This window comes from Oncorhynchus gorbuscha, linkage group LG07 (assembly GCF_021184085.1).
Source record: "Oncorhynchus gorbuscha isolate QuinsamMale2020 ecotype Even-year linkage group LG07, OgorEven_v1.0, whole genome shotgun sequence".
NCBI lineage: Eukaryota > Metazoa > Chordata > Actinopteri > Salmoniformes > Salmonidae > Oncorhynchus > Oncorhynchus gorbuscha.
Window position 1 is genome coordinate 65,044,150 of NC_060179.1, and position 26,008 is coordinate 65,070,157.

At 43.5% G+C, this 26,008-nt stretch overlaps 1 protein-coding gene across 1 annotated transcript; it reads left to right on the forward strand.

Annotated features, from left to right (window-relative positions):
* Positions 1-26,008, forward strand: cdc42ep4b (CDC42 effector protein (Rho GTPase binding) 4b). The gene is made up of 2 exons (XM_046357204.1): positions 1-142; positions 21,340-26,008. The coding sequence occupies exon 2, from the start codon at positions 21,572-21,574 to the stop codon at positions 22,592-22,594; it is 1,023 nt and encodes a 340-aa protein (XP_046213160.1). The 5' UTR covers positions 1-142; positions 21,340-21,571; the 3' UTR covers positions 22,595-26,008.

Here is a 26,008-nt window from a genome sequence, read left to right on the forward strand (position 1 = left end):
GAGGTGGTGCTCAGAGAAAGGAGTGGGAAGGACTGTTTTGTGCGCCACTGCACTACAAACTTGACGGACGTACATGAGGACAGCGCACCGATAACTTATCGTATTGCTGGGCTACTGGTGGGAAATTCATAACACTTTGGAGGTGAAGTACTCAGATTTAAAAACTATTTTAACGATATTTGATTCTGTGAAAGGATGAGATCCATTGTCCTTTAACAGCGGTTGTGTCCTCTTACTAACGTGACATGTAATCCTGCTCTGCTCAGAACACAATTGTGAAATTCAACTTTCTCTTATCTAATTGGAATTTTGTTAACCTCCCTGTCAGGAAGTGAAAGCAGCATTATAATTGTGGATCTATTTGTATGGTTTGAACTGCTGAAGAGCTTGAATACTGATTTTTTTTTTAATTTTTATTTTTTTTACACTTTTCATATTTTATTATTGAGGATCATAACATCTTTCATTTTACTTTCAAATAGCTTCACTGTTGAATCGGAGGACAACGTTGGTAGCTTATACTTTTACATTTCATTTGAATGTCAAATATGTTTGCGGGAAATCCCAGCGCCTTGCAGCTTGTTCAGTTTGACTGGCTGGTTCCTTTATGGGAGACCGTAGTCCATTGTGCGTTAACTATGAACCAACCATTCAGGCTAGGATTCCCCCTTTTCTCTTTATCAATGTCTGTAACTCCGCCCACCGCAGTATGTTCAAAATATATTATCATCTCGGTTAGTTTTGATAAGACCCCCATCATTACAACAATTGAACCTCACCTTGGGTGAGCTAGTTGTCTGAAAGTTGTTTTCTGACACTTTAAATCAATGACCTACAGGATTAATGTATGTGTTGCGTAGGCCCAGTTTTGTTACTTCTATAGTACAGTAGCGTGTGCTGGCTGCATTCATTGAAGCGGGAGATATGTGACTAGTAGGCCCAGGTGCAACATTGCACAGCATGTTGTTTACAAGGCGTTTTGAAGTCTTGGATGGACAGATCTGTGAGAAGCTCAAAGTAATGTGAGGTACTTGATTCCTCCTTTTTAATAATAATAATAATATATTGTATGAACTTTATTTGAGCAGAAGAGGATATGGAGAGGCTTGAGATTATGAAGTAGTTTATATTGAGTGACAAAAAACATTAACACTCCAAATAACTAGTTTGTTAATTTTGTAGATGGAATGTCCTGTAGGACTTGGCTATATGCTTGGCTTAATCTGAAAATGGACGATGTGGTATAGTGCATCACTGATCCATTAGTATGACCGGTTACACAAAAATGACTCTAGTAGGGAAACGATGAGCATCATCATCTCATGCAATTTTGAACATGATTAGAAATGTACACAAAGCTAAACAAACTAGCCTGGAGTTGTTCTGAGTTGATTCTTTTGTTTATCATTAAATGTTTTCCCTGAGTGTCTCTCCTCTTCCACAGCCAAATTGTATGTTTTTCCAGTTCGTTATATGTGCCCTGAGACAACTTGGCACCCCTCTTGTTCCTCAGTGGATGGGTATCACATCAGCTGAGTGATTTCGATTAGCCCTGATGGACAATTACAGGAACTGGTATTGCGTTGTGTTTGAGTCATCATGTACTGTAAGTATTTAGGGCAATTATCAGCTGTAAACAGTATCAGCCATAACATAGCCCCCAATTGACCACGTAGTTTCTCAATACAAGTTCAATAAGTATGCATGTACGCCTCCCTTCTCGTAGCAACTGTTATTCTAAACAAAAGTATTGAGACGTGTTGACAAATGAGCTGGGTTTTGGTGTTGGGTTGCACTGCTTTATTTGAAGCGGCGTGATTAATGGTGTCTGGGTCTCTTGGTAACCCCTCTCTACTCAGCTCTACTGGATTCTAAGGTCAGCGTTTGGCATTTAGCAGACAACCTCACCCCATGACACCTGGAGAGGAGATGTGGAAGAATGGGGAACTGAAAGTGGTGCAGTGTGGGTGTTCTAGCTCATGGACAGACAGACCGATGCTGAACTAGAGGAGCTGTGTGCCTGTCCTGTCTCGCAGGCTTTCTAGCTGAGCTTTAGGGAGAGTGACACTGCATTGTTGTTCACACTTCTCTCCCCCGTTCTCTTTATATCACTCTCTATTAACCAACCCTAACCTACTATCGATCTCTTCCTCCCCTGCTCTCCTCTTACAATTTGGTGTGCTGTTTTGACAGTTGGCACACACTCCAGACCCCTCCTCAACTTTGCCTCAAAATCCTCTCTGGGTCTCCCAGTGATCGTTCCATCCCAATGTATTGTGTGTCTATTAGTGTGTGTCATCTCTCCCGGAGTCTAGCTGCTTTATAGCTGCATGGGACCTGCTGCCTGCTGGTCTGTGTTGTGAAGGCTGAGGCTCCTGCTGGCTGCTGCACAGTAAAGGGGCTCAGCTGGCTACCTGCCCAGTTCTGCTCTGCACTTCTCTGAGGTCATGCTTTCCCTACAGTCTGCACCACTGGAGAAGGAGGGAGGGAGGATTCAGACGCATTGACCACGGCTGCTTTTCATAAAACCGCTGACTTCAGGCGTCTTTCAGTCAAATTGTGTACATTTTCTTGAGTTGCCAAACAAATTCCCCAGTGATCTCACTGTGAGTCAATGAGTTCAGTGGAAGTTGCATTGTCCTCAAAGTGATTCTTAGGGCTGTAGACCGGTACTCATGGCCCATAAGACCAATTTGAGTATTATAATTTTTTTGTGTGCACTTGTTTGTGTAGCCTACTTGTGTGTGTTATTGATTTGGTGTTTTAGTCAAACATATCTGTTTGGGCTTCTTGTGGTCAATTTGCAGTCTACAAATGATTTGTAATTATGTTCCGTCACGGGGCTGAATCTAGTTGATGATCCCTGTCCTAGTGTAAGATGGGAATACCCCTGCTATAGGCCTCGCTAGTGTGTGCACAAGTTCTTGTGGTCGATAACAGGTTATACTCGTCTTGGTTCTATTCCCTCCTGTTGATCTTGGACAGTACTGGAGCTCCAGACCAGGGATATTGTGTTTTGCACAATTACAGGAACTACCTTTCTCCTGAAAGGGAAGCAGATGCCTTTGAACTTCGAGATGTCTTGTCGAGGGCATAAAACCGTTGAAACCCTTTTCCACATTGAAGTAAGAAACAGTTTAACTTGAAAATGGACGTCTTTGTACTTTTTGGGTGTTTGAACTTTACCTGTTTGAACTTAAGTGTTCAACTTAATTTTTATGGGCCTTAGACATCTTCACCTGCTGCTACTTGAATGAGTATGAAATGTTTCTGAAATTGCAAGGTGCCTAATTTATAAACCTTGTGCCAGTTTTAACACAAGTTGGCATTTATAAAAATGTAACTTAACTTGAGAAAGTGCTCACCTCCCTGCAGACTTTAGACCATGCGTACGCACATCTGCGAGTTGCTGCAATATTATATTGCAAGTAAGTATCTTGTGCAAATGGGGGAAATTATGAAAAGCATCCATAATAATTAACAGGGAAAGGTATTAACAAGAATGCAACCATTTGCTGTTTACTGAGAAGAGAAACTATTACACATATGAATCTTATAATTAGACGTACAAATCATTTTCTAGTGTAATTGCTTTTTTATTTCATTTGCCTGCCCTGCAATGTTTCAGAATTCGCGTTCAGTCCATCATATTTTGGTTGGGGAGAAAAGTCCATGACAAACATTGTTGATTTCAAACATTCAGCGGACAAGTCCACAACAATTTGCCATCGTTTTCTCTTTCAGAAATGGACCATCCTTTTCCAGGTGCAGCATAAATGACTGCTAAAGATGAAAACATTCTGCTAATACAGTAACTAGACCCGTAGCTTATGTAAACTATTTAACAGTATGGGTAGGTCACAGTCTTGGTGTGAGAGAGGAGCGCGACATCGTTGCCTATTTAATCTTAGAGCCGAAACAAAAGCAGGACATGTAAACACAATCTGTTGATAAACTAAATATGGAACAACGATCCTTCTTTTGCATGCTGTGGCCTAATGCCAATAGTTCCAAATTATACAGCAAATAAAGTGCATGATTGTCACCACAAGGTGACTTGAGTTTCCCGGGCAGAGTTTTAATGCTCGTTCACTCATGCAGTTTTACGGCAAATCTGATGTATAACGGGAAACGTGCGTATTTATGGCGTGAGTCTTTTACAAATGTATTTACCCAACTGTTATGGACGCTGTCAACTGAGATTGTAGTCAGCTAGCTAACCCTTGGGGAAAAACGCAACCACATTCCAGCTCTTGTCGTCACCAGGCTGTAATCCTATGACCCTCCTCTGAGCTACTTACAGGCTTCTCCTGTGGCTCTACTGCAGTGGGTTTTACTACAAGTGGCAATTTCGTCAACAAAAATAATGGCCATGTCCGAATACTCATACTCCCGTTCTAAATAGGCCATTTGATTATGCGGAAAAGGAAAGTGTAATAAATGAACAATCTCGGGGCTCCCGAGTGACGCAGCGGTCTAAGGCACTGCATCTCAGGGCTAGAGGCGTCACTACAGATACCCTGGTTCGAACTACTTCAAAGTGGACTCGACATTTATTTGATTTTTTAAAAGATTGTGAGCTCTTCAGTGATCAGCACAGTTTTAATATTAGCAGCACAATTTAAAATGTAGCAGTGCAGATGCGAAGTGCAGTTCTGTACAGCAGTGGGAAGGTTGCACTGAACTTGTACAGCCTACATCAGCTGGTGAGCTGCGGGGGAGCAAGCAATGAGGCACATCGTGCAGGCAACTCTTGCTTTCCCGTAGCTAACCAGTCACCAGCCTTCTAGTTTGGGGCCACATTTAGTTGCAAAACATTCTCTAGTTAACTACCCTTGGTTAAGAAACAGAAGCTGCTTTACGAAATAAAAACAATAGCAGCATTGAGTTTTTAAAGATAAAACTACAGTTTAGCTATGTTTCTTTTCTTTCCCTTGAGTATAGAAAAGTAGGCTGTCTTTGAATATGTAGACTTGCTCAACTCTCCCACTTTCTCCACTGCATTGCATAGCCAGGTTCTGTAGCCAAGTCTATCCTTTTCGTCAGAGAAACAGCTTGATTCTAGCCCTCACCGTTCAACATTTTTGTTCTTTCTATTGAGCATTTTGTTGGCTGGATTTGACATTGATAAAGCATATCATGGGCCATTTTAAGGTGAGGCTACTTGCGGACCGGACCGTAAACCATTTGGTTAGGCTACACCTTGTTCAGTCATCTTACTTCATTAGCTAGCTATGGCTAACAACCTGGGGCAAGTTCAGCAGGACGCAACATTTTTGAAACGTTCAGGTAGAACAAAATATTTTTAGGAATAATGTTGGCGCTATTCATAGATTTCTATCTGTAATGTTTGAGAATGTCTTGCAACTGAACGTGGCCCTGGTAATTACCAGTAGCGTATATGCAAACATTTGGTGGCACAGAAAGGAAAAGGAATAGCAAACTATTTATTAAAAAATGTATCTTGCCACTACAATATACATTATCTGACTGGGTAAATAACTTTATTTTTAGTTCATGGGGACCCAGTGACTCAGACCTGAGCACCTGGACCAGAATTCGAGGACTCGGACTTCAACCATGGACTCATTACTCGGATGTGGACTCGCGCACAGGGGGCTTGGGACCTGATTCAGACTCTTGGTTTAGTGACTTGACTACATCACTGGGCGAAACGGTCATTAGCTCCCGTTCTACTTTTGGACAGCAATGTGCCTGAGGCGTCTGTCAACATTGTTAACAATTGTGTGACTGAAGTGAAAACCATTCTACTTTGGCAATCTGTTCTGTATTTAATGTACAATGTCTATGTAGGCTGAATTTATATGGCAAGATAATTCTTATGTTTGTCATATTTCTGCGGTTGGGAAGAAAATAGGATGTTATGCAGAAAGATGTTGGTAGAACAAGGCTATGTATGGAAGCCAGTGATATGTTGTCTATAGGTTCATGAGGCAATACAAATGTGATGACTAAAATGGCCCACAGTTTGTCATTTTGACAACTGCACTAAATCATTATTCAAATGTGACCTAATGATATTTTAGTCAAAACGACGTTGACTTAGGGCTGTTACGGTGACCGTATTACCGCCACGGATCATGGCGGCGGTCAAATTCCACGTGACCGTTTTAGTCACTGTAATTGGGCTCCTTCAAGCTCTGATGCTGCTGATGGTCATTACTAGCCTAGCAAACTTGCTAACTGCCTGGTACTCCACACTATTGTCCCTCTAATCACTCTGACATCAATGCAAATGTATTCAAAAATGGAATCAAACACTTCATGGAAGCCCATGAGGTCATGTTGCGCCACATTTCTGTAGACTGAAGTTGTGTGAGAAGTTTTGATGGGAATCTTCTGCTTTCTAATAGATTCCATCTGCTTTCTATTGACTAGGCCTACTAATAATTATTTCTCAACTTTCTTAATATTAAGCACATTGGGAGTATCGCCTACCTGGCTGGCATTAAAATGAACCAAGGGAAAAGCTTCCTCCATTCGCTATTTAAATGCATAGATGACATGTATCCCCCCTGCTCCTTTCTTGAGACCGGTGCAGGATGTGGTCCATTCTAAATCAAAACTAATTTCACACGTGTATATGAAAAGACCAGATTAAATCAAGAATGGTCTGATGGGTGACAATATTAGCCTATCACTTGTGAATGATACATTATCACTTGTGAATGATACATTATCACTTGTGAATGATTCCCAGCTTGTGTAGTAAGGCAAGAAACAGCGCATGCCTTTTTTGGAGACTTTTTCTAACCATAGTCGCACACCTCATGTAACTATCCCCATAGGCCTATATGTTTTAATAAGGTTTGTATCACAACTAAAGTGGAAAATGACTTCTTTTAAAAGTAAGCACAATCTGCTTTACAACTGGTGTAGAGCCTAACTGGCATACATACGCAATGTGTGCGTTTCAAGTTTGGGGAATATAATTTTCACCATAAAAATGCACCTTTATAATAAAAGCATTACATGCATAGTTGCGTTTGCAGTCACTTTTGAGAATGGTGTTTTCCTGCTAATTGATTGCATTTTGGAACATTCAAGCTCATAGTCTGCCGTGCACACATTCCTGCGCTTATAATGTGAAGAAATTGCCTCCTAGTTTATCAATATTTTAAGCTAAACATTCTGATCTGTTGCTTCAGCCTCATTGCTTTTAAAACATTTTTTTTGATACAAAAGGTTGTATTTAATTTGGGATCTATATCGCATCCCACAACTGTCCCAGAATATGCTTGGAATATTTATTTCTCGCATAGAATAGTTCAACTTGACAACTGTACTATGGGGGACAGTAGATTGACATAGGTTTATTAGGCCTATTTATCTTGTCTGACAGACTAAATGTGGACTTTTGTTGTTTTTTTCTTCAACATCGTCGATATTCAGGTGCGTCCCCGACGTGTCTGTCTACACTTGTAGCCTGTGAGAACGACCCGATCACATGATGGGCATTAGATCAATTCTTAATATCTATCTAAGAGAGCCATGTGGGGGAGAGGTACTTTGGAGCACGCAGCCAGAAGATGGAAATGATAATTATTATATTCAGCCCAAGGGCACAATGGCCACTGGCTGCAATGGGCATGTATTTTTTTAGGGGCATTAATGCCACCGGGAAATTCGAGGCATTATCAAGTACTTGTCAAATTGTAAATGAGAGACTGAAAAAAACAAAAAACAAAGCAGAGCTCATGTCTTTCATGCAACTTATTTCAAGTCATTGATCATATTATGCAGCCTTAGAATGTATTAAAAATCAGAACTAAAGTGTCATAAATAACTCTAAATGAAGCATAATAATAATAACCTGTTTCTTTTGTTAACCGCTCGACACACTCCCTCAAATCGACTGGAGAAAATATCCTTTCTATTTTATTCAGCTATGTTCTGTTGTATTCTTCATACTATAAAATAATGCCACATAATTCTAAGCAAACCTTGTCTGCTAAATGAACTAGTGTAGCCCACAGCCGTATGGCATTCTGTTCTTCTGAAATAAAACTTTTCTTCATATCATGCTTCTATAGACTTCTCCTTAAACGAATAATGGATTTAATGTGATGGTGTAGGCTATATTAAATGCATTGATTTAGATGTTTTTTTAAATGTAGTAGTTCCAAAGGTCTGCATCAGTGGTTTGTAGGCTGTGTGTGGAAGCCAGGAGATGCAAAATGTGTTTATTAATTAACCATGAGACCAGCAGTTATTTGCTTGACAATCACCGACTGACAATTTTCATGGCTGCCACAGCCCTACTATGACTAAACAAAATGAACACGGGTTACAACCCCATCAAATGCTCTGGGCCTTGCTGTAAAGGACAGAGTTTAGCCAGGGATAGGTGGGATGATACTCAGAAGCTAGCTGGCTCTTAGCGCTGTGTTGAGATGCACCTGATTTCTATACAGTGCATTCCAAAAACCTACCTGCTTTGGTTACGGTCAATGTAATTTGACAAGCATTTAGATTCATTTCCAGCCAAACCAGCTATGTATGAATCTGTGGTTCAACACTACTCCGGGCTGCTGTATTCAGTTTCTGCTTGACAAGATTGATTGTGATCTAATGGTTGTTGGACTACTGGTTATACTGTAGCACTTGACCAGCGGCTATTTTACACACAGCTTCTACAGTACAGTTTTTAGCCTGAAGTCTAGGTTTGAATGACTCATTATTATGACAAGTGTTTAGAGAATGGACGTGGAGAAGCTGTGAAACCTCTGATAATACTACCTTATTAGCATGTCCTGAGCTCAAAAGAAAATGCAAAAAGTCATCATTTTCTCAGGGTGAGTCACGTCCTGAGGCATCGTCAGTAGTTTGTGGGACTGTCACTTGTCACAGTACAATACATTCCTTGCGTCACCATGAAACGACACACCTGTCCTACTCTGCTCTACCCATTCACTGGAATCTGTCACCGAAACACCTGAACCTCCCAACATGTTTTGAAACATTTGTCACAGCCACCCAGTGATTTGAGCATTCCAGCGACGACTCCACCTGAAAGGAGATGCATACCTACAGCTGGAGTCATGAAACCCAACCTCGACCGTACCTCACCAACACACTCTTGAGAAAGAGAACCCTGAGTCTTTATGCAATCTCATTTTTGTCTCCATAAATTGTCTCTATAGTCCAAAAATGGTTGACTTTGGTGGGGGGACATCGGTGTCTCTTCAACCAAATTGAACGGTGTTTTAGGGTTGTGTTCTCACGGTCATTACAATATGTAATTGATGCACCAGTGCTTACACTTTTTGTAGATTCCAAGTTGAATTGTCCCTCCTTATGGTGGGACTCGGTTGTCTGTGTCCTGATTTGATAAAAGGTATCTATGGAGACAAGGTTAACCATTAACCCTGACCGGGTTAACTCCCTTCAACTCTGACACACCGTCACTGCTTTGACTGGCCTAGTAGCCAGGCAGCTGAGCAATAAAGTGTAGGCTAGACGCTAGAGGAGTCCTATGTATTCAAAACACACATTGTGCTGAGTAGTGTGCATCTGGTCTGTCCATCAGTGAAATGCTATGGTCTGTTCACAGTTCAGTGGTTCTCCATTGTTCCCTCATCGTTCTCTCCCTCCGTATGGGCTTAGAAACCGGTGGTGTCTCTCAAGCGTAGGCCTCAGCTGCTGAAAAGACAAAGGAATGCCGTCATCTCTCCCCAGTGGTCTCCTCTGTGCTAGCCTTGGACACTCCATTAGAGGGCTTATCCATCCCGTGACTCCTAGATCACTGTGCCCTTAGGCCTGTCTATATAGGCAGGAGTAACACTACCCTGATTAATTCATATCTCTAATAGTCCTTTGTCTGTCAGCAGTATCCTTGTCATGCATTTCCTTTTCCTCTGTGTGAATATGAATAGAGGGTGTTCTGGGCTGGATTGGATATGTCCACTGGGTTGGTTCTCAGGAGATGGTGTGTGTGTGTGTGTGTGTGTGTGTGTGTGTGTGTGTGTGTGTGTCCTGTATGTGGAACCCCGTTAAGGTTTGGCTCCCGTCTCCCTTTACACTAGAAGCTCTGCTTTGTTTCTTTTTGATCTGGGTCCATTGTGATCTCAGTGACTTTGTCGGTTCGTCAGTTCCACTGGCTTTGTGGTAGCCTATAGGGACAGACTGGGGCAGTGTTTGTGTGTGCTTGTTAGCCGTGAGAGAGCGTGTGTTTACATCTTAGTCTGACTGTGAAGAATCACTTCAAATCACCTTGCAATGCACCCCAAATAACTACTTATTATTATTTTTAAAATGTATCCCCAATTTCGTGATATCCAATTGCGATCTAGTTAGGATCTTGTCTCATCGCTGCAACTCCCCAACGGGCTCGGGAGAGGTGAAGGTCGAGTCTTGCCTCCTCTGAAACATGACCCGCCAAACTGCTCTCCTTAACACCCGCACGCTTAACCCTGGGATCGAACCCGGGTCTGTAGTGACGCCTCAAGCATTGCATTAGACCGCTGCACCACTCGGGAAAGCCCAACTAGCTACTCATTATGTGATCAAGATTAGCGATTCTACCTCTCGCTTTGCTCAAACACAGTAACACTCAGTGCTGTGTGTGTATGCGTGCACTGTGCAAAGCCTTTATGACCCTTGACCTCCATATGGGGCTGTGTGAGTAAGGTGCTGTTGACGGACTGAGTTTAATGCGCCCACACACACACACACACACACACTCTTATAGCTTGCGGACTAGTAAACATACATGAAGACATTCTCCCAGGGCTCTACTGCATGTTGTCTCAGTCTTCAAACATAAATCATTTATAGTTTTCTAGCAAATCAGACCTGCTTGTTAGTTGAATGCCAAATCCACACAGAGAAAGATGATGAGGATAGTTACAGTACAAGGAAACCGAATGAGACTGTGTGATAGGAGTGGTATGAGGGTAGAAGAGGGACTCGTCTGGCTGATCATGTGCTGCCCACTGATTTTGTGATTAAGTGCCACAGTGTCTCAAAGTATTTGTTTCTATTCATTAGATGTGACACTCGTGGCGCATTTCCAATGAGTGTTTTACCCCAGTGTTTTACCCCAGTGTTTTACCCCAGTGTTTTACCCCAGTGTTTTACCCCAGTGTTTTACCCCAGTGTTTTACCCCAGTGTTTTACCCCAGTGTTTTACCCCAGTGTTTTACCCTTGTCTCACTGGGCCATGGCTCCGGTGGACCTGCTCTAACTTGGGGCAGTAGCAAGGCCACTGGTACTTTTCAGCTCTCAGCCATTGTTAAGTAGTTAACTGTCAACTTAAAGGAAAAACGCTCACACACTGAAATATTATTTAAGTTTTAATGTATTTTTTAAAATGTAATTTAGCGTCTCACTCCTGATGGAAACACAATAACACTAGAGTGTACATTAACATTAAGGTAAAACACTGGTGACCCACTGTTGTGGGGTAAGTCTTAATGGAAAACACCATCTGTCTGAGTATCTGTTCAGCAGGACCTGGCTGGACCAATACCACTTGTTTGCATCATATTGATCATATTCCTCCATCCTCCCCTGGCAAATGTGTCCTATTACCCAGTCCTCCCCTGGCAAATGTGTCCTATTACCCAGTCCTCCCCTGGCAAATGTGTCCTATTACCCAGTCCTCCCCTGGCAAATGTGTCCTATTACCCAGTCCTCCCCTGGCAAATGTGTCCTATTACCCAGTCCTCCCCTGGCAAATGTGTCCTATTACCCAGTCCTCCCCTGGCAAATGTGTCCTACCCAGTCCTCCCCTGGCAAATGTGTCCTATTACCCAGTCCTCCCCTGGCAAATGTGTCCTATTACCCAGTCCTCCCCTGGCAAATGTGTCCTATTACCCAGTCCTCCCCTGGCAAATGTGTCCTATTACCCAGTCCTCCCCTGGCAAATGTGTCCTATTACCCAGTCCTCCCCTGGCAAATGTGTCCTATTACCCAGTCCTCCCCTGGCAAATGTGTCCTATTACCCAGTCCTCCCCTGGCAAATGTGTCTTATTACCCAGTCCTCCCCTGGCAAACGTGTCCTATTCCCCAGTCCTCCCCTGGCAAACGTGTCCTATTCCCCAGTCCTCCCCTGGCAAACGCGTCCTATTCCCCCGTCCTTCCCTGGCAAACGTGTCCTATTTCTCCATCATCCCCGGGCAAATGTCACATCCCTATCATCTAGCTGTCACTTTCCCGGGAGAAGGCTGTCTGGCGTGTGTGAGTGAGCTGAGGCCTGTAACCCATCCCCATCTGCTGGGCCTGAACTGGGCATTCCTGCAAAGTTGCATGAAATAAAGTGTGTGTGTGTGTGTGTGTGTGTGTGTGTGTGTGTGTGTGTGTGTGTGTGTGTGTGTGTGTGCGCGCACACACAGTATGCTGGTCAATATAGTCAGGTTCAATTAAATCAACCCAACGATGTGTGTTATGGTGCTTTGTAGTGTTTGTGGCAGACTCACTCAGACCAGCCTATTTAGTGATTTTTCAGCTTGTCAAACTGCTGTGAATCTGTATTATCGCTGTAGTAAAGATGTCTGTGAGGCTGTCTGTGTTGTCTTTGGGGCCAGGTTTTGTTGACATCGGCTGGTGTTTTGAAAGAGCGCACCTTGCCGTTTTTTATTATCTCATTCTTGTCAGTGAGAGAGCGAGCTGCTCAGTTGGAAGTCCATGAGTTTCACTGTAACTGTGTGTTAATCAGCAGTAGCTGCTGCGCTGGCTGGATTATGCACTGTACAACGCTGGTCTCTGCTTATCTTTCTGGTGATTTGGCAACAAAAAAATCAGCTGCTGCTCTGCTCATTCTGGGGCACAGGCAGAGCAATCGAGCTGCCATGGGTGAGCACTCTGTGCGTGGCTCTCCCATTTGTTCCATTGTCCAGTAATGTTGTAGTAATAACTTCACCTGAGTTTTGATGATATGGCACATTGTCATGGTCTTTTTCCTACTACAAGGGAAACTGTAGCCCAATTCTGTCAGTAGTATGGGCATCTTTTCCAATCTAATAAAGTTTGGGTTCCAGCCTCTCCTTTTTATGCAAAAAGGTTCTATTTAAACACCAATGTCTGTCCATAATGAAGCAGCTGTTACCCTGTTGAGTGAGTCCATCCCCCTGGTCTGTATCCTCTTAGCTGCTGCTTAGGCCTCTCTGACAGAGGGAGGGGTTCAGATCAAATCTACATTTTATACGTCACATGCTTCGTAAACACCAGGTGTGGACTAACAGTGAAATGCTTACTGGCCCTTCCCAACAATGCAGAGAGAAAGAAAAATGGAGAAATAATAGAAAAGTGAAACTCTTACTAATAGATACTCAATCCCCTTCCGTGCCCCTTTATGGGGATAATTACAGCAAGCGCTGCATGAAAGATTTGGAGGACAGTGTAAAAGCATGTGTTCATTAACTGTTGGCATGCATTCCTCCTGGGCAGGGGGGGGGGGTGTGTGGTATGTTACCACTTTACCCCTATTATGTTTCTCTTTGGTACCCCCGTCTGTCTTTCCTTTAGAAAAGTCCCTGTTACTCCACAAGGACAGGGCGGTATGCCTCCTATCCTGGCTGGCCTCCGGCCTTCTGTTGGCTTGGCCTTTAAGGCTTCCACATGCTTTGGTTCGGCTGGCGCCTAGCCGCGAACGAGTGTGCTCGCATACTCCCTCGAAATACCTTCACTTGGAAAAAAGTGTTGAATGACAAACGCTTCATTGAAGAATGAATTTGGCCGATGAACGGGCGTAGACTTCGACTCCGAAGTCTTCGACTTGTCTTGAGAAATAATTTGTGCACGAACAGCCAATGAAACCGTTGTTCAAGACCAAAACGTACCAAAATGTGGTCATATATGTTCTGGATGGGAAGCGTGCGACTCCTTTAGGAGGGAATGAGCGGTGGCGGTGTTTCTCACACAGGATGTGATTCATAGAGGTACAACTGAGGGGAATCCAGAGGGAATGCCTCAGGGGATCAGCTTGTACAGAGGGAGATTTTGACAAGACTGAAACATCATGTTCATCATCCATTTGATTGCTGGTTATGGCTGAGATCACTTCACACACTGCCCACCCAGGTTTGAACCACACACTGTTTGTCCAACCATGCAAGAGTAGCAAGTTTCTAAAAGCAGTCAACTAGCGCAGCGGGGGGGGGGGAGGCAGGCAGACTAGTTTTTTTGGAAGCCCCTAGCTGCTGACTGATGGCAGGATATGGAAAGATTAAAAACATCTCTCTCCTGCAGTCCGCCACAGGAACACATGGCTGAAATGTGTTACATGAGATCAACAGTTAACGGTTAGCTAGCAGTGCAGTGGTGAGGATATAACAAGGGATGAACAACATTAATCTAACCGCAAGTTACATGAGATGGATTTGAACCATGACACTGGGGGAAATGGATAGTGGGATGGGTGTGGAGGGTAGGGTGTGTGTGCTGGAGAGGGGGCCACCCAGAGTAGACTAACACACTGCTGGCTAGTTGCTGGTTGAGGCATGCTGAAGTTACGTTCCCTTGTTGAACATGCTCCACTTAATTCTCCTGTGGGTTGTTTCTGTGTGCATGCGCCCCGTTAGGTGGGTTTAGACACACACTTCCTATAGTGTTCCTGCTGAGGTGTGTCTATTTACTCAGTCAGCTGTCCAGGCTTGCCTTGCAGAACTCTCTACATCACTTCACCATGCTGTCCACCAACCTCCTGTGTTAATCAGGTAGCCCACACAGACAGGGATAATGTTACTCTACCGCTCTCATGCCGTCAGCCTGACCCCCATGCCTGACCCCCAAGCCCTACGGGGATTGACCCTAGTAATTATTTACACATTCTGTTTGCTGATAGTTAGTGATGCCTGAGTCAGTACGGACCAGTAGCTGACAACACCATTTCGCCATATAGGGAGGGATATTTCTCTCGCTCTTTAGTTCCATAGTTCTTTCTCTCTCATTAGTCATATGAAGGCTAGCTTCCGATAACATAGCAACACATTTGGTTGTGAAGATAAACTAGAACAGGTTATGGTGACAATGGCAAGTAACTACTCTGAGAACAATGGGACATTACGTAGACAAAACACTCTGCGTACATGTGACACTGTGCCCAGAATAACTATTGTTTACATGGCCATTGTCAGATTATACTTGATATGATATTGACATCATGCCTACGTACATCACCCTGAATTCACCATGTAAGAATACTGTTAGATATTTCCTGGAAACATATCCAGGTCGCAATATTGGTCCATAATTGTTTGGCTTAGATTCAATGGTTTGTATTTAAGTTGCAGGAAGGTAATAGGTCTATCCGTCAAAACATGAAAAACAAGCAATATCAGGTCTACCTGTTATTACCCATCTAGGTTGGGTTACATGTCTGCTTCACTGCTGACCTACAGTAATGTCCTTAATGATGCACTTCCATATAGGAGTTACGCCAGTGTTTTATCCAAAAGGCCCAGACTTTTCTGTTTCCATCTAAGCGGGCCGACACCCAGTGTCTCACTTGGGCCAAAGCCAGGCCACGGGTACTTTTCAGCGTTCATTTACTGAACAATGGCTTAACAACTGAACACCTTCTTACAAAGTAACTGTTTTGATTATTTACATTTGAGTCATTTAGCAGACACTCTTATCCAGAGCAATACTTTTATTTTATTTTTTTATTTTCCAGTACTGGACCACCGTGGGAATCGAACCCACAACCCTGACAGCGCCATGCTCTACCAACTGAGCCACACGGTGATTTTAAGTGGAAAGGGGGGTACCTAGTCAGTTGCCCAGCTGAATGTATTCAACTGAAATAAATGTGTTTTCTGCATTTAACCCAATTATGCAGATGTTGTTGATTCTGCTCTTCACAAGTTCTCACACTGTCAGCCCTAGCTATAGAAACACAATTTCCTTAGTTTAACATAAGGGTGTACAGAGCAGCATGTTGTGATATGTGTGGACCTGCAGGGCCCATTAAGGTCCCTGATGGCACCGGAGTTGTGAACTTGTTGCCTTTGTTTGAATTCATTTGTAATTTTATTGATGGGCTGTAACAGCTTGCAGCAGCCCCATCCTCCTAATGACATTATCACCTCAATATGGTTGTTTCTCAAGGCGGGTCAGTGATGGGGAGGGATGGGAGATGAGGGATTTACCAGTTCAAGGTAAACAGAACAGGAATTCTCTCATTGATTAAATGGATTAGACTAGTTATACCTTTTCACTACAACCTAGTAGTAAGAATGTGGCCTCAGGTATTTCAAATTACCACAATTTTAAGTAAGTAGCCTTAAATGTTTTTGCCAAATCGACAGTAATGATCTCATGGGCTTGCGTGTACAAGGCATCGTCCAGATGTGATATTAACTAAACATGGGTAATGTAATATACCACGTCTAACATAATTACTGTGTTAAGCCATGAAATAGTTTACCCGAACATGGCTGACACATGTTGGGAGCATGTAGTATGAGCAATGGTTGTGGAACTCTAAAAGGAAACTACATTTTTGTTGTTGATTGAGCAAGAATGTCAACTTTTTCTTATTAACAGCTAACAGCCTATAACCATGTTAACTAAAATGTGACTATGCCCAGTCAGAATTCAATATTTAACAGGGCATAAAGTATGTTACAGTGACTCTGCAGTTGCGTAAGATCCACTAACTGTTCACAATACACCAGCAGCGCCTTCCCTTCCGCCTCGTGAAAAAGTCATGTTCTCTCTCTCTCTTTCTGTTGAAAAATGCAGCCCACAACTATGCTAGGTGTGCTTGTCTCTCTCCAAGGTGGTCCAGCTGTGAAAGGAGAGACGGAAGATTGACTTGATGACATTTCTAAAGAGGGATAGTAATCGGCGGAACATGATTGGAACATGGTTGTAGGATTGTGGCCTAGCTGGTAAACCAGGAGGATTATCAGAGTAAGAGGTTGATTGTGTGATATAGAAGTTAATGGGGACGTTCCTGATTAACAGCACAGGCTTAGCTGTACTGGGCTGGCCGCTTTACACGTCCACCGTAGTTCTAGGAACCAAGGAAAATATGGAGAGAAAAATATCCAAGTTAGCACAGTATGGGTCGGGTTAGCCTTTCAGTATGAATCGGGCATTTGATGACGTCATCCTCTGTGTCGGTGCCCTGGCGCCAGGGCGACCATAACAATCTGTTAATCATTCATAGACCTTTCTGTCAGTTGGATCTACTATCATGTGATGCTTTGAGTGCTTAAAGATGCACTATGCAGAAATCACGCTGCCATTTCCTGGTTGCTAAAACTCTAATAGTTTGCATAATTTCAGTTTGTGACAAAATCAGATAGTGTAGAGAATCATTGTACCATCTAAACCGCAGTGAAATATTTTCCATAGCCAAACATTTTGTTTCAGCTGTTTTGAAGCTGGTATCCAAAACCTAAACTAAAAGACGAAAAAAAATCAACTTAAGAACGGGCAGCATAGAAATGTCATACATACTGCTTTTTAGACTTTGCTTTCAAGTAGAATGATCGATCTATAACTCCCATTTCTATGTGAATTTGGTCGGGTGGCTCCAAAGTGTGTTACATAAAGTCACCATCGCTGGCTAATGCGTTGGCATGACGCTCAGATTCAAAACGCAGAAAAAGAGCACACGTTCCACTCATTCTCGTCTCCACCCAGTTTATCTAGTTACTGAAATGAATCTGGACACCATATTTGAAGTTGAACAAAGATTTGTGATGTCATATGTGTTTCTCTAAGTCTGGAGTGCAGCTAGCAGGGTCTGCTCCACTAGTCCAGCTCTGGGCAGCATTTGAAAGATTACTGAGATGGAATCCAGACCCCGGCTGTGTTTTTAGAACGCGTGGGTGTGGGGAGCAGCATATTTTGGGACATACAGCTTGGTTGTCGATTCCCAAGTGACTACTCTTACCCATCCATGCATGACGCACTAGGCAAAGAATCAAATGGCCTGGCTTTTGCTTTTAGTAGTATTTTTATAGTTGTCTGGACTTTTCACTGAGGTGAAATGGTGCTCAAAGTTAACTGCCCAGCTTTGTCGCCCCTGGCCTGCAACGAAGGGGCTACAAATAGGCAATCCATTTGGAATGTTTTGAGCATGAGGTGGAATGTCTGTGGCTTCGTATAGCTTGCATGATTTATGTAAACTCATATTGAAAGGATGTAATTGAAGATGACAGTGCTGCCTGGAGTCTTCTCCTCTCCTTTTGTCATGCATGTGATAATGGGACCAAGTGGTAATACTGTTGCGATAAGTGGTCCTTCTGTAGCTCAGTTGGTAGAGCATGGCGCTTGTAACGCCAGGGTAGTGGGTTCGATCCCCGGGACCACCCATACGTAGAATGTATGCACACATGACTAAGTCGCTTTGGATAAAAGCGTCTGCTAAATGGCATATATTATTATTTATATATTAAAACACTGCTCCCGGGGGGTGGGGATATTATGGGCCATTTCTTATAAGGACCCAAGGTGTGAGGTTCGGCCCTTTTGATATTTGAGGAGAACCGACTGATATTTTATCCAGAGTATGAATATCTTCTAATGATGAATCACATGAAACACATTCCATTGCCTCTAGTGTAGCAGTCCTATTGTGGTATTCTACCTCTTATTCCACTCTGAGCCCAACAGGTAGGGACTGAGACATGGCATGCATCCCATATGACACTCTATTCCCTTTATAGTACTCTGCTTTTGACCAGAACCCATAAGGGATAGGATTCCATTTGGGACTGAGATGGTTCTATGGCAGGCAGCCATGAGTAGAAGGTGATGTCACCCTGGAGGGGATAAGGGCCACTATCTGAGGCTTACGGGCAGGAAGTTGGCTAGCTGGGCAGCCAAGCAGTACTTGGTCTAAGGTCACCATGGAGACATGGGCAGAGAACTAGTTGAGGGCAGGGAGGGACACATGAGGAGTCTTGACTGAAATCCAGGACAGGGCACTCTCTGTTGTCAATCCATGTTGCCAAGTCTCCCTAGTTGGCTGCTTCCTCCTGGCCTAGCAAACATGGGCATGGGCACTCTGTGTAGGCTATTACCAGGTAGTAAACTTAACTGCTGTTGTTGACAGTGACATATTGTCTTGCTTTTTCTTTTTCAACCTTATTGAAAATGTCAACCTATTAAATCTTACACTACGATTGGCAAGCAACGTGTTGTTGTATTAAAGTGTTATGATTATATAAGTGGGTTGTCCTTTGCCTGCAGTGGTACACTACACAGCTAAGGTCATAGGCCTGCACATTAAATGAGGCCGAGACGCTGACATGTGGAGGAGAAGCAGGCCGGCTGGAGGATTGCGTTCTCATGCATAGTGAGTTGTGTAATAATGTGTCTGGATAATAAAGGGTAATGATGGATCACCCTGCAGTAATGTAAGCTAGGCCTACTTAAGAGACTTTTAGCCACAATAGCACACTGTGAGGTTTCACAATTGTGTCCCTTGAAAGCTGTGATGACCAAGCTAATTAGTTTGGTTGTTTTTGAAACAATTTGCGCTTTCATAATGGCTAAAGTGTTTCAGTTGTTGGTGAAGACTTATAAGTTTGTATTAAGTTTCTACTTTTGCAAACCTCTTATGCAGTCATTCATGCTCAGTTTTTGTCTCCTTGCTCATATTTTCATTGTGTCTGTCTAAATGGGAATTCTTTCTTGAGGGGGCAAAACCTCTACACCCTGAGTCCTAATGACTGAGGAACGATTATTGAATAAAAAGGTTCATCCATGGTAGGCAGACAAAAAGATAATTGAGTTGTCCTTAGGGATGTTCTGTCCTTTTGAAAGGCGAAGAACTGGGTTAACACGGCTATCAAAAAGCTGTCTGTTCTCTCTGCTGCTACAGTTGCCTTTTCAGTCGAATCGGCCCTTGTCGTCTTAGATATAAATGTTTGAAGGAGACAATTGTTTTTGGAATATTGTTACCTGAGGCCCCATTTCATCCAGAGGTATGAACACACGAGACCAGAGAGGAGGCCTGTGAAGTGTGTGTGCGCATGCATGCGCTCTGGTTTGCAAACACAAGAGAATGCTTGGATGGCGCCTAGCAGCCACACTTGAGACCGCTGACATCACCTAGGCCTACTCATTTGCCTAGTAGGCCCTATTGCAGGCTGCTGCCCTACTTGAGGGAAAAGACGAAAAGCCACCAACTTTGCTGATCTGTCCACTCACACCATTATGTTTTGGGATCGTGTCACCATTAACCCAGCAATGAAACACTAAGACTGATTGGCCTGGGTAAGCAGATACTCCTCACCAGGTTCTGAAACGGCCCGTATTGTCTGGCTTATTGAGTAATAGGTCATAGTGCTGCCGGATTGCAGACCAGAGTATCTGCTGTGAAATCCAGAGCACTTAAGCAGTACATCATCTCCCAATGGCAGTGCTGTAGGCTTATCAGGGCCCCTGACTCTAATCACAATTTAGGTTCTGAACACAGTGATCAGTCACACACCATGCTTTCAGTAACGCAAGTCACCTTTGACCATATGGACGATGTGGCGGTGGGAGTAAGCTTTAAACAACCTCTTAAAGGTGTGTGAACTGAGAGCCACACACGGAGGGAGAGAAAAAGCCAAGACCGAGTTGATCTGCCGGTGACAGAAGGGTGCGAGCAGAACAATAGTCAGTCGGTGACAGTCTGATCTGTTGCTCTAAATTAATCCAAGCTGCTGAAGAAATTATGTTCCTCTCATTCCTTTTTCCATCCTGTCTTTATCCCTGGCAGCTGGAGCCACTGGGCTCTCAGTATCCTGGGACCATAGGGTCATGTAACAAAGGGAGGCATGCAGGGGCACAAATGGGAACTGCAGCAGTGGAGCAGAGTACTGTATTGGCAGCGCAGACTTCAGACGACAGACAGCCGCCTCCAAAAAATTGAAAAGCCAAACTGATTCATATTCCGGCTGCCGCTTTTAAACAATATTTCAACATTTTTGGGAGCTTGGAAGTGCCATTTTTAAGAAATCAAGTATGGTCATGAATACCAATGTATTACAATCAAGGACTTGTATGTTTCCCAGTTTTTTAAACTTGGAAGGTGAACGAGTTTCAGTTAAGTGAGAAAGAAATGAACCGCTCAACTGGAGGTTTTATTTAAAAGCCCCGGCCTGGCAACAAAAGTTTCCACATTTGAGGCACAGCGGCATAGATTAAGAAAGTTGTCTTGATTCTGTGGCTCAGATGCAATCAGCAGCGATTGGAAATAGTTGCTGTTTACTGTAATTTCCAGTTTGCTTCCAGTCCAAAGGAATAAAATGACAAAGCCACTCTGTTAAGTTAGTTTCCATGTTCCCTGCCAACTTTGAGGATCTGAGTTGGTTTGCATAGGTCTTGTAATGTGGTTTTAATGTGTCCTCTCTTCTGTTATTCCCTTAGGTTGATTTGTGGATTATCTGCACCAGACCTCAACATAGCTGTTTGCCAGACCACAATGGCTGTGTACTCCAGACACCTGGATTTCTCCTTGCCTTGACAATACAGTTTACAATTAAACGTGAGAAAGACACAAACATCTCATAATACTTAGCATCAACCAGGAGTTTCTTTGTTGAACTGTTTCTGTTCCTGTTGAGTATTATATCACTGAGTGACTTCATCAGACGTCACCATGCCTATCCTCAAGCAGCTAACCTCGAACCAGTCCAAGCGTCGCTCCCGAGTCGACCTGACTGCAGAGATGATCAGCGCCCCTCTCGGGGACTTCAGACACACCATGCATGTGGGTCGTGGCGGAGATGCCTTTGGGGACACCTCATTTCTCAGTACCCGGTCTGGGGAGCCCCCTAAAGAACCAGCTCCAGAGGTGCAGCAGAGCTCCCCTGGACCTGTCCCTAAACCAGGCCTGCTGTCCCGAACCTTCAGGAGCAGTAAGCGCTCCCAGTCGGTGAACCGTGGCGAGAACGCGTTGGCTCCCCCTGGTGGCTCGCCAAACTTTGTGAAAAATGCCATCTCCCTGCCCTACCTCAACGACGAGGACGCGGGCAGGATGGGTGGTGGTCCCCCGATGCCCAAGAGCGTCTCCTCCAGCCCTCTGAAGAAGCTGCCCGAGGTCGAAGGAATGAGAAAACCGGTCAACGGTGCCGCGGCCATGGACCTGGAGTTCGATGAGCGGAACTTCGGCGAACTGACTGACCTGCCACCGTCCCATCTTCGAGGTGGTGGGATGAAGCATGCGGAATCCATCATGTCGTTCCACATCGACCTGGGTCCCTCTATGCTGGGGGACATCCTCAGCGTCATGGAGAAGAAGGGCTGGGAGGAGGACGACCTGGGATACGAGGAGGGGAAGGGCAGCGAGGGCCGTGGGTCACCACCCCTCAGTCCTCCCACCACGGAGGACAATGTTGAGGATCAGGTGGATCTACAGCCGCCAGTCAGGCCCCCACGCAGCACCTATCCCCAGCAGAAAATCATGGCAGACCCCCCCTACACTCCTCCCAGGAACTACCACAGCCACCTGGACAGCTGCTCTTTTTCCTCTTCCGGCTCCGCCGCTCTTGATGAGAAACCACTCCACCACCTGCAGGAGGGGGACACGGACAGCGCCAAGTACAGCTCTCCAGGTGTTGGGGGGGAGGATGACAAAGACTTCTCCTTTATGGACGAGGACGAAGATGAAATCAGGGTGTGAAACAGAACAGGGCTGTAACACCACCGACACAGAACGTGATTTATAAAGACACCAGAACATGGTTTGCGAGGACATGGATGGAGACTAGTATTCTTCATGCATTTTGAAGCTAGTACAAGCCTGGGAGGGAAGGGTTGGTGCACCTACATTTTTACATATGGATCTATCCAGAGAATCTCTATGTGCACACCATATTCTGCTTTACTTCCTGTATTCGGATTCAATCACTCACCATCTGTTACTGAGCCTTATTCACTCCAGTGTGTGTTCTACAGTTCATAGAAACAAAATGCCTGTCCTATTTGTCCTTTTACTCTAGCCATTACGGAATTCACACACACACACACACACACACACACACACACACACACACACACACACACACACACACACACACACACACACACCGGTTATTGGTTTGAGGGTTTCCTTTTGTAGAAATACGATCTGTCATTATGATGATCTAATCCCACAGTTCCAATATGTCATCAGTGTGTTTATGCTTTAAGGGGGCACATCTCAAGGATCTCAACCCTCATATCCAACATGAACATATCCCACCCACGCCTCCATTGTCTTTTCATCCAGAGGATTTCCCTTCCCTAACATTCCTTATAGCGCATTAATAAGGAAGGGAAAGCCAACCACCAATCACTGGTTGTCACACTGATCGTCGCATTCTTTAACAGCGGAAGTATGGAGGTTGACCGAGGTCACTTTTGATCAAACAGCAGTCCTCCTCGAGGGAGGTGTGATGCGTTAGGTGGAGGCCGGGTCATATGTTGTAATGGATGAACGGTATGTTTCTCACACAGCTTTGGAGGGGGGGAATAAAATGAAGAACATAAAAGTATCCCAGGGTTTAGCTAGCGTAGCCGCATAGTCTTGGGGCCTTGAATTAATTGTGTGTGTTGAGTGAAGTGAGAATCGTGAGATGCAGTTAAAATATTGGTTTGTTAATGTTCTGTTTTTTTTTTTTTTCCCCTACGTTTATACATTGTATGCACATACATAATTGATAAGTTGGTCTTCTAGCAGGTTCTAAATCAATGTCACAACTTGGTGGTTCATTATTCTAACCATAAGTCAGCTTTAGTGTCAACTGTTTACTTACAATGCTCTATTCATGCCCAGCACACTGATGTCATAAATGAGGCAAAAGTTTAATTTGTTAGAAACTACTTATTGGATGTGCCCTGTTTTAAGTCACCATCATTTTGATTTATAGGGAGCTTTGTTAAAGTTAGGCTTGGATGAACTAAAGATCTCCAAAATCCTCCCATAGGTACTATCCAACCCAGTGAGCCTTAGCTTTAGAGTTGTTTTGTTAGGCCATGAGTCCATGACACTTTGTTAGCTCAGATCAGTGGACTCAGTAGAAACATAGAAACATACACAACACTGATCTCAGTCATATATCCCCTGCTAGCACTGCCAAGGTATAGCAAGATGGCTCACTCCCTAAAACACTATTGTACATAAAGAATCACTATTTTATTTTCTTGTACGTTTTGTTTCTCTTTTTTGTTTTGCTTGACTTATTATTAAGGACAAATGTACATTTTGCTAAGAAAATGTGCCCTTTTTGTTGCCGCTATCGTGTCCAGTAGCACTTTTTATTGTACATATGTTTTAGAAAGTGATTTTTTTTTAAAGACAATTTACAGGAGCAGAGAAAGTGGTTGTGAACAAGAGTGGTGACTGTACAGTAGTAGACTGTCATGTCTACAGATGTAGGATCTTAATTTGAGCCAGTTTGCTACAAATAATCCTGCAGCAACAGGAAATTGGAATTACATTAGGAAATGTGGATTATAATTCATCTACATTTTTGTAGGGGTTGATACATTTTTAATAAGGGAAAATCAAGTCTGACATTTCAAAGTGGAAATTAAACCTTGAATACACTACAACTTAAGTTCTGCAACAGGGTGATCTAATTAAGATACTATATCTGTATGTGGTCATCTCTTGCCCCACACACACCACAGGCTTGTAGGATCAGCAGGTTAGGAGCAAGAGGAGAGACGTCTGAAGGGAGGAGGATATAACTAACAAGAGAACACTAGTGATAAGTGACTGTTACCCACCTCTCCATTACGCCATGCAGGCCTGGGCTACCATATGAGAAGATTGAATCAACACCATCTGGCTTCGCTCCACCATCTCATTCATAAACATATTTGGCTGATTGGTTGGTAACTGACCCAACGACTCATCCATTCATGAGTCACATGTCTGGGAAAGGACAGGTGCACCTGTTTAGTTTCTCCTACAGTTGTGCATCCCAAATGGCACCCTATTCCCTATATAGAGCACTACTTTTGACCAAGGCCCATATAGCAAATAGGGTTCCTTTTGAGATGCATGCAGTGTGACTAGGTTCTCCCCCCCCCCCCCCACTCACATTCATTCATTTGGTCAGATTATGAATCTCATCTGTTATGGTAAAGCAGGAAGTACCTGCTCAAGACTTCCTGGATCCCTGAGTAATCTATTGCCTTTATGCCTGTGAAAGGAAATTATATTTGTGACACTGGGGGAGCACTGTTCTTGTTTCCTGTTATGGTGTTGTTTGGGGGTGGGAGGGAGGGCACACATTATCCTATGGTGTTGAAGTGAGGGTAGGGACAATTCCAGGATGTGACATCACTCAGCCATGCGTTCATGCTACGTATGTCAGTTCCAAGTGTACATGTCTGTATTAAAGAGATCAGTCGAGTTCATTGATTAAAATGACCAGATGTAAATGTGCCAATTATGTAATAGTCAACCTTTTGACATTTTGATTTTTGAATGACACATTTACAGGCTACAGCAGTATAGGCTACTTACGATAATTCTCAGGCCTCTCGCACTGTTCATTTGTAAATGGGTCAAATTTGGGATTGCTTTGTTATTTGAAACTCTTGCTTGTTCCATTTGTTGTAGAATTTGTCCATGGAAAGTGGGTTGAGCTGCTGTAATCTCTTATCTGTTCTTACCCAATATGGGGATATTTTCATCTGTCAACACTCCTTCCTATTCACCACCATGTTAGTTGCTGCTGATGAGAAGTAGTTAAATACTAATTGTATCATCAATGAAAAATGGTGTCTATTGCTATGTTTCGTTATAGGCATTATGGCATAGTGACGCTAATGTAAGAGCCATCAGACGGTAAAGTGGATTTCAGTGTCCTGGCCTGATGCCTGTGGTAAAAAGGGGAAAGGATTGTTCTTTTTCAGTCTCAGCTGTAGAATGTTCCATTTTATTTTCCTTCTGTGGCGACAGTTTTTATGCCAAGTATGTGCTATTTTTCTTCTTTCTCTCATTCTACTGTATATTAATATATATTTACCTCCCTCACCCTTCCTCTTCTGAAATAACAGCTATATTTTTCAATAAAAAGAAAGCTGGTAATCTTTACCAGGA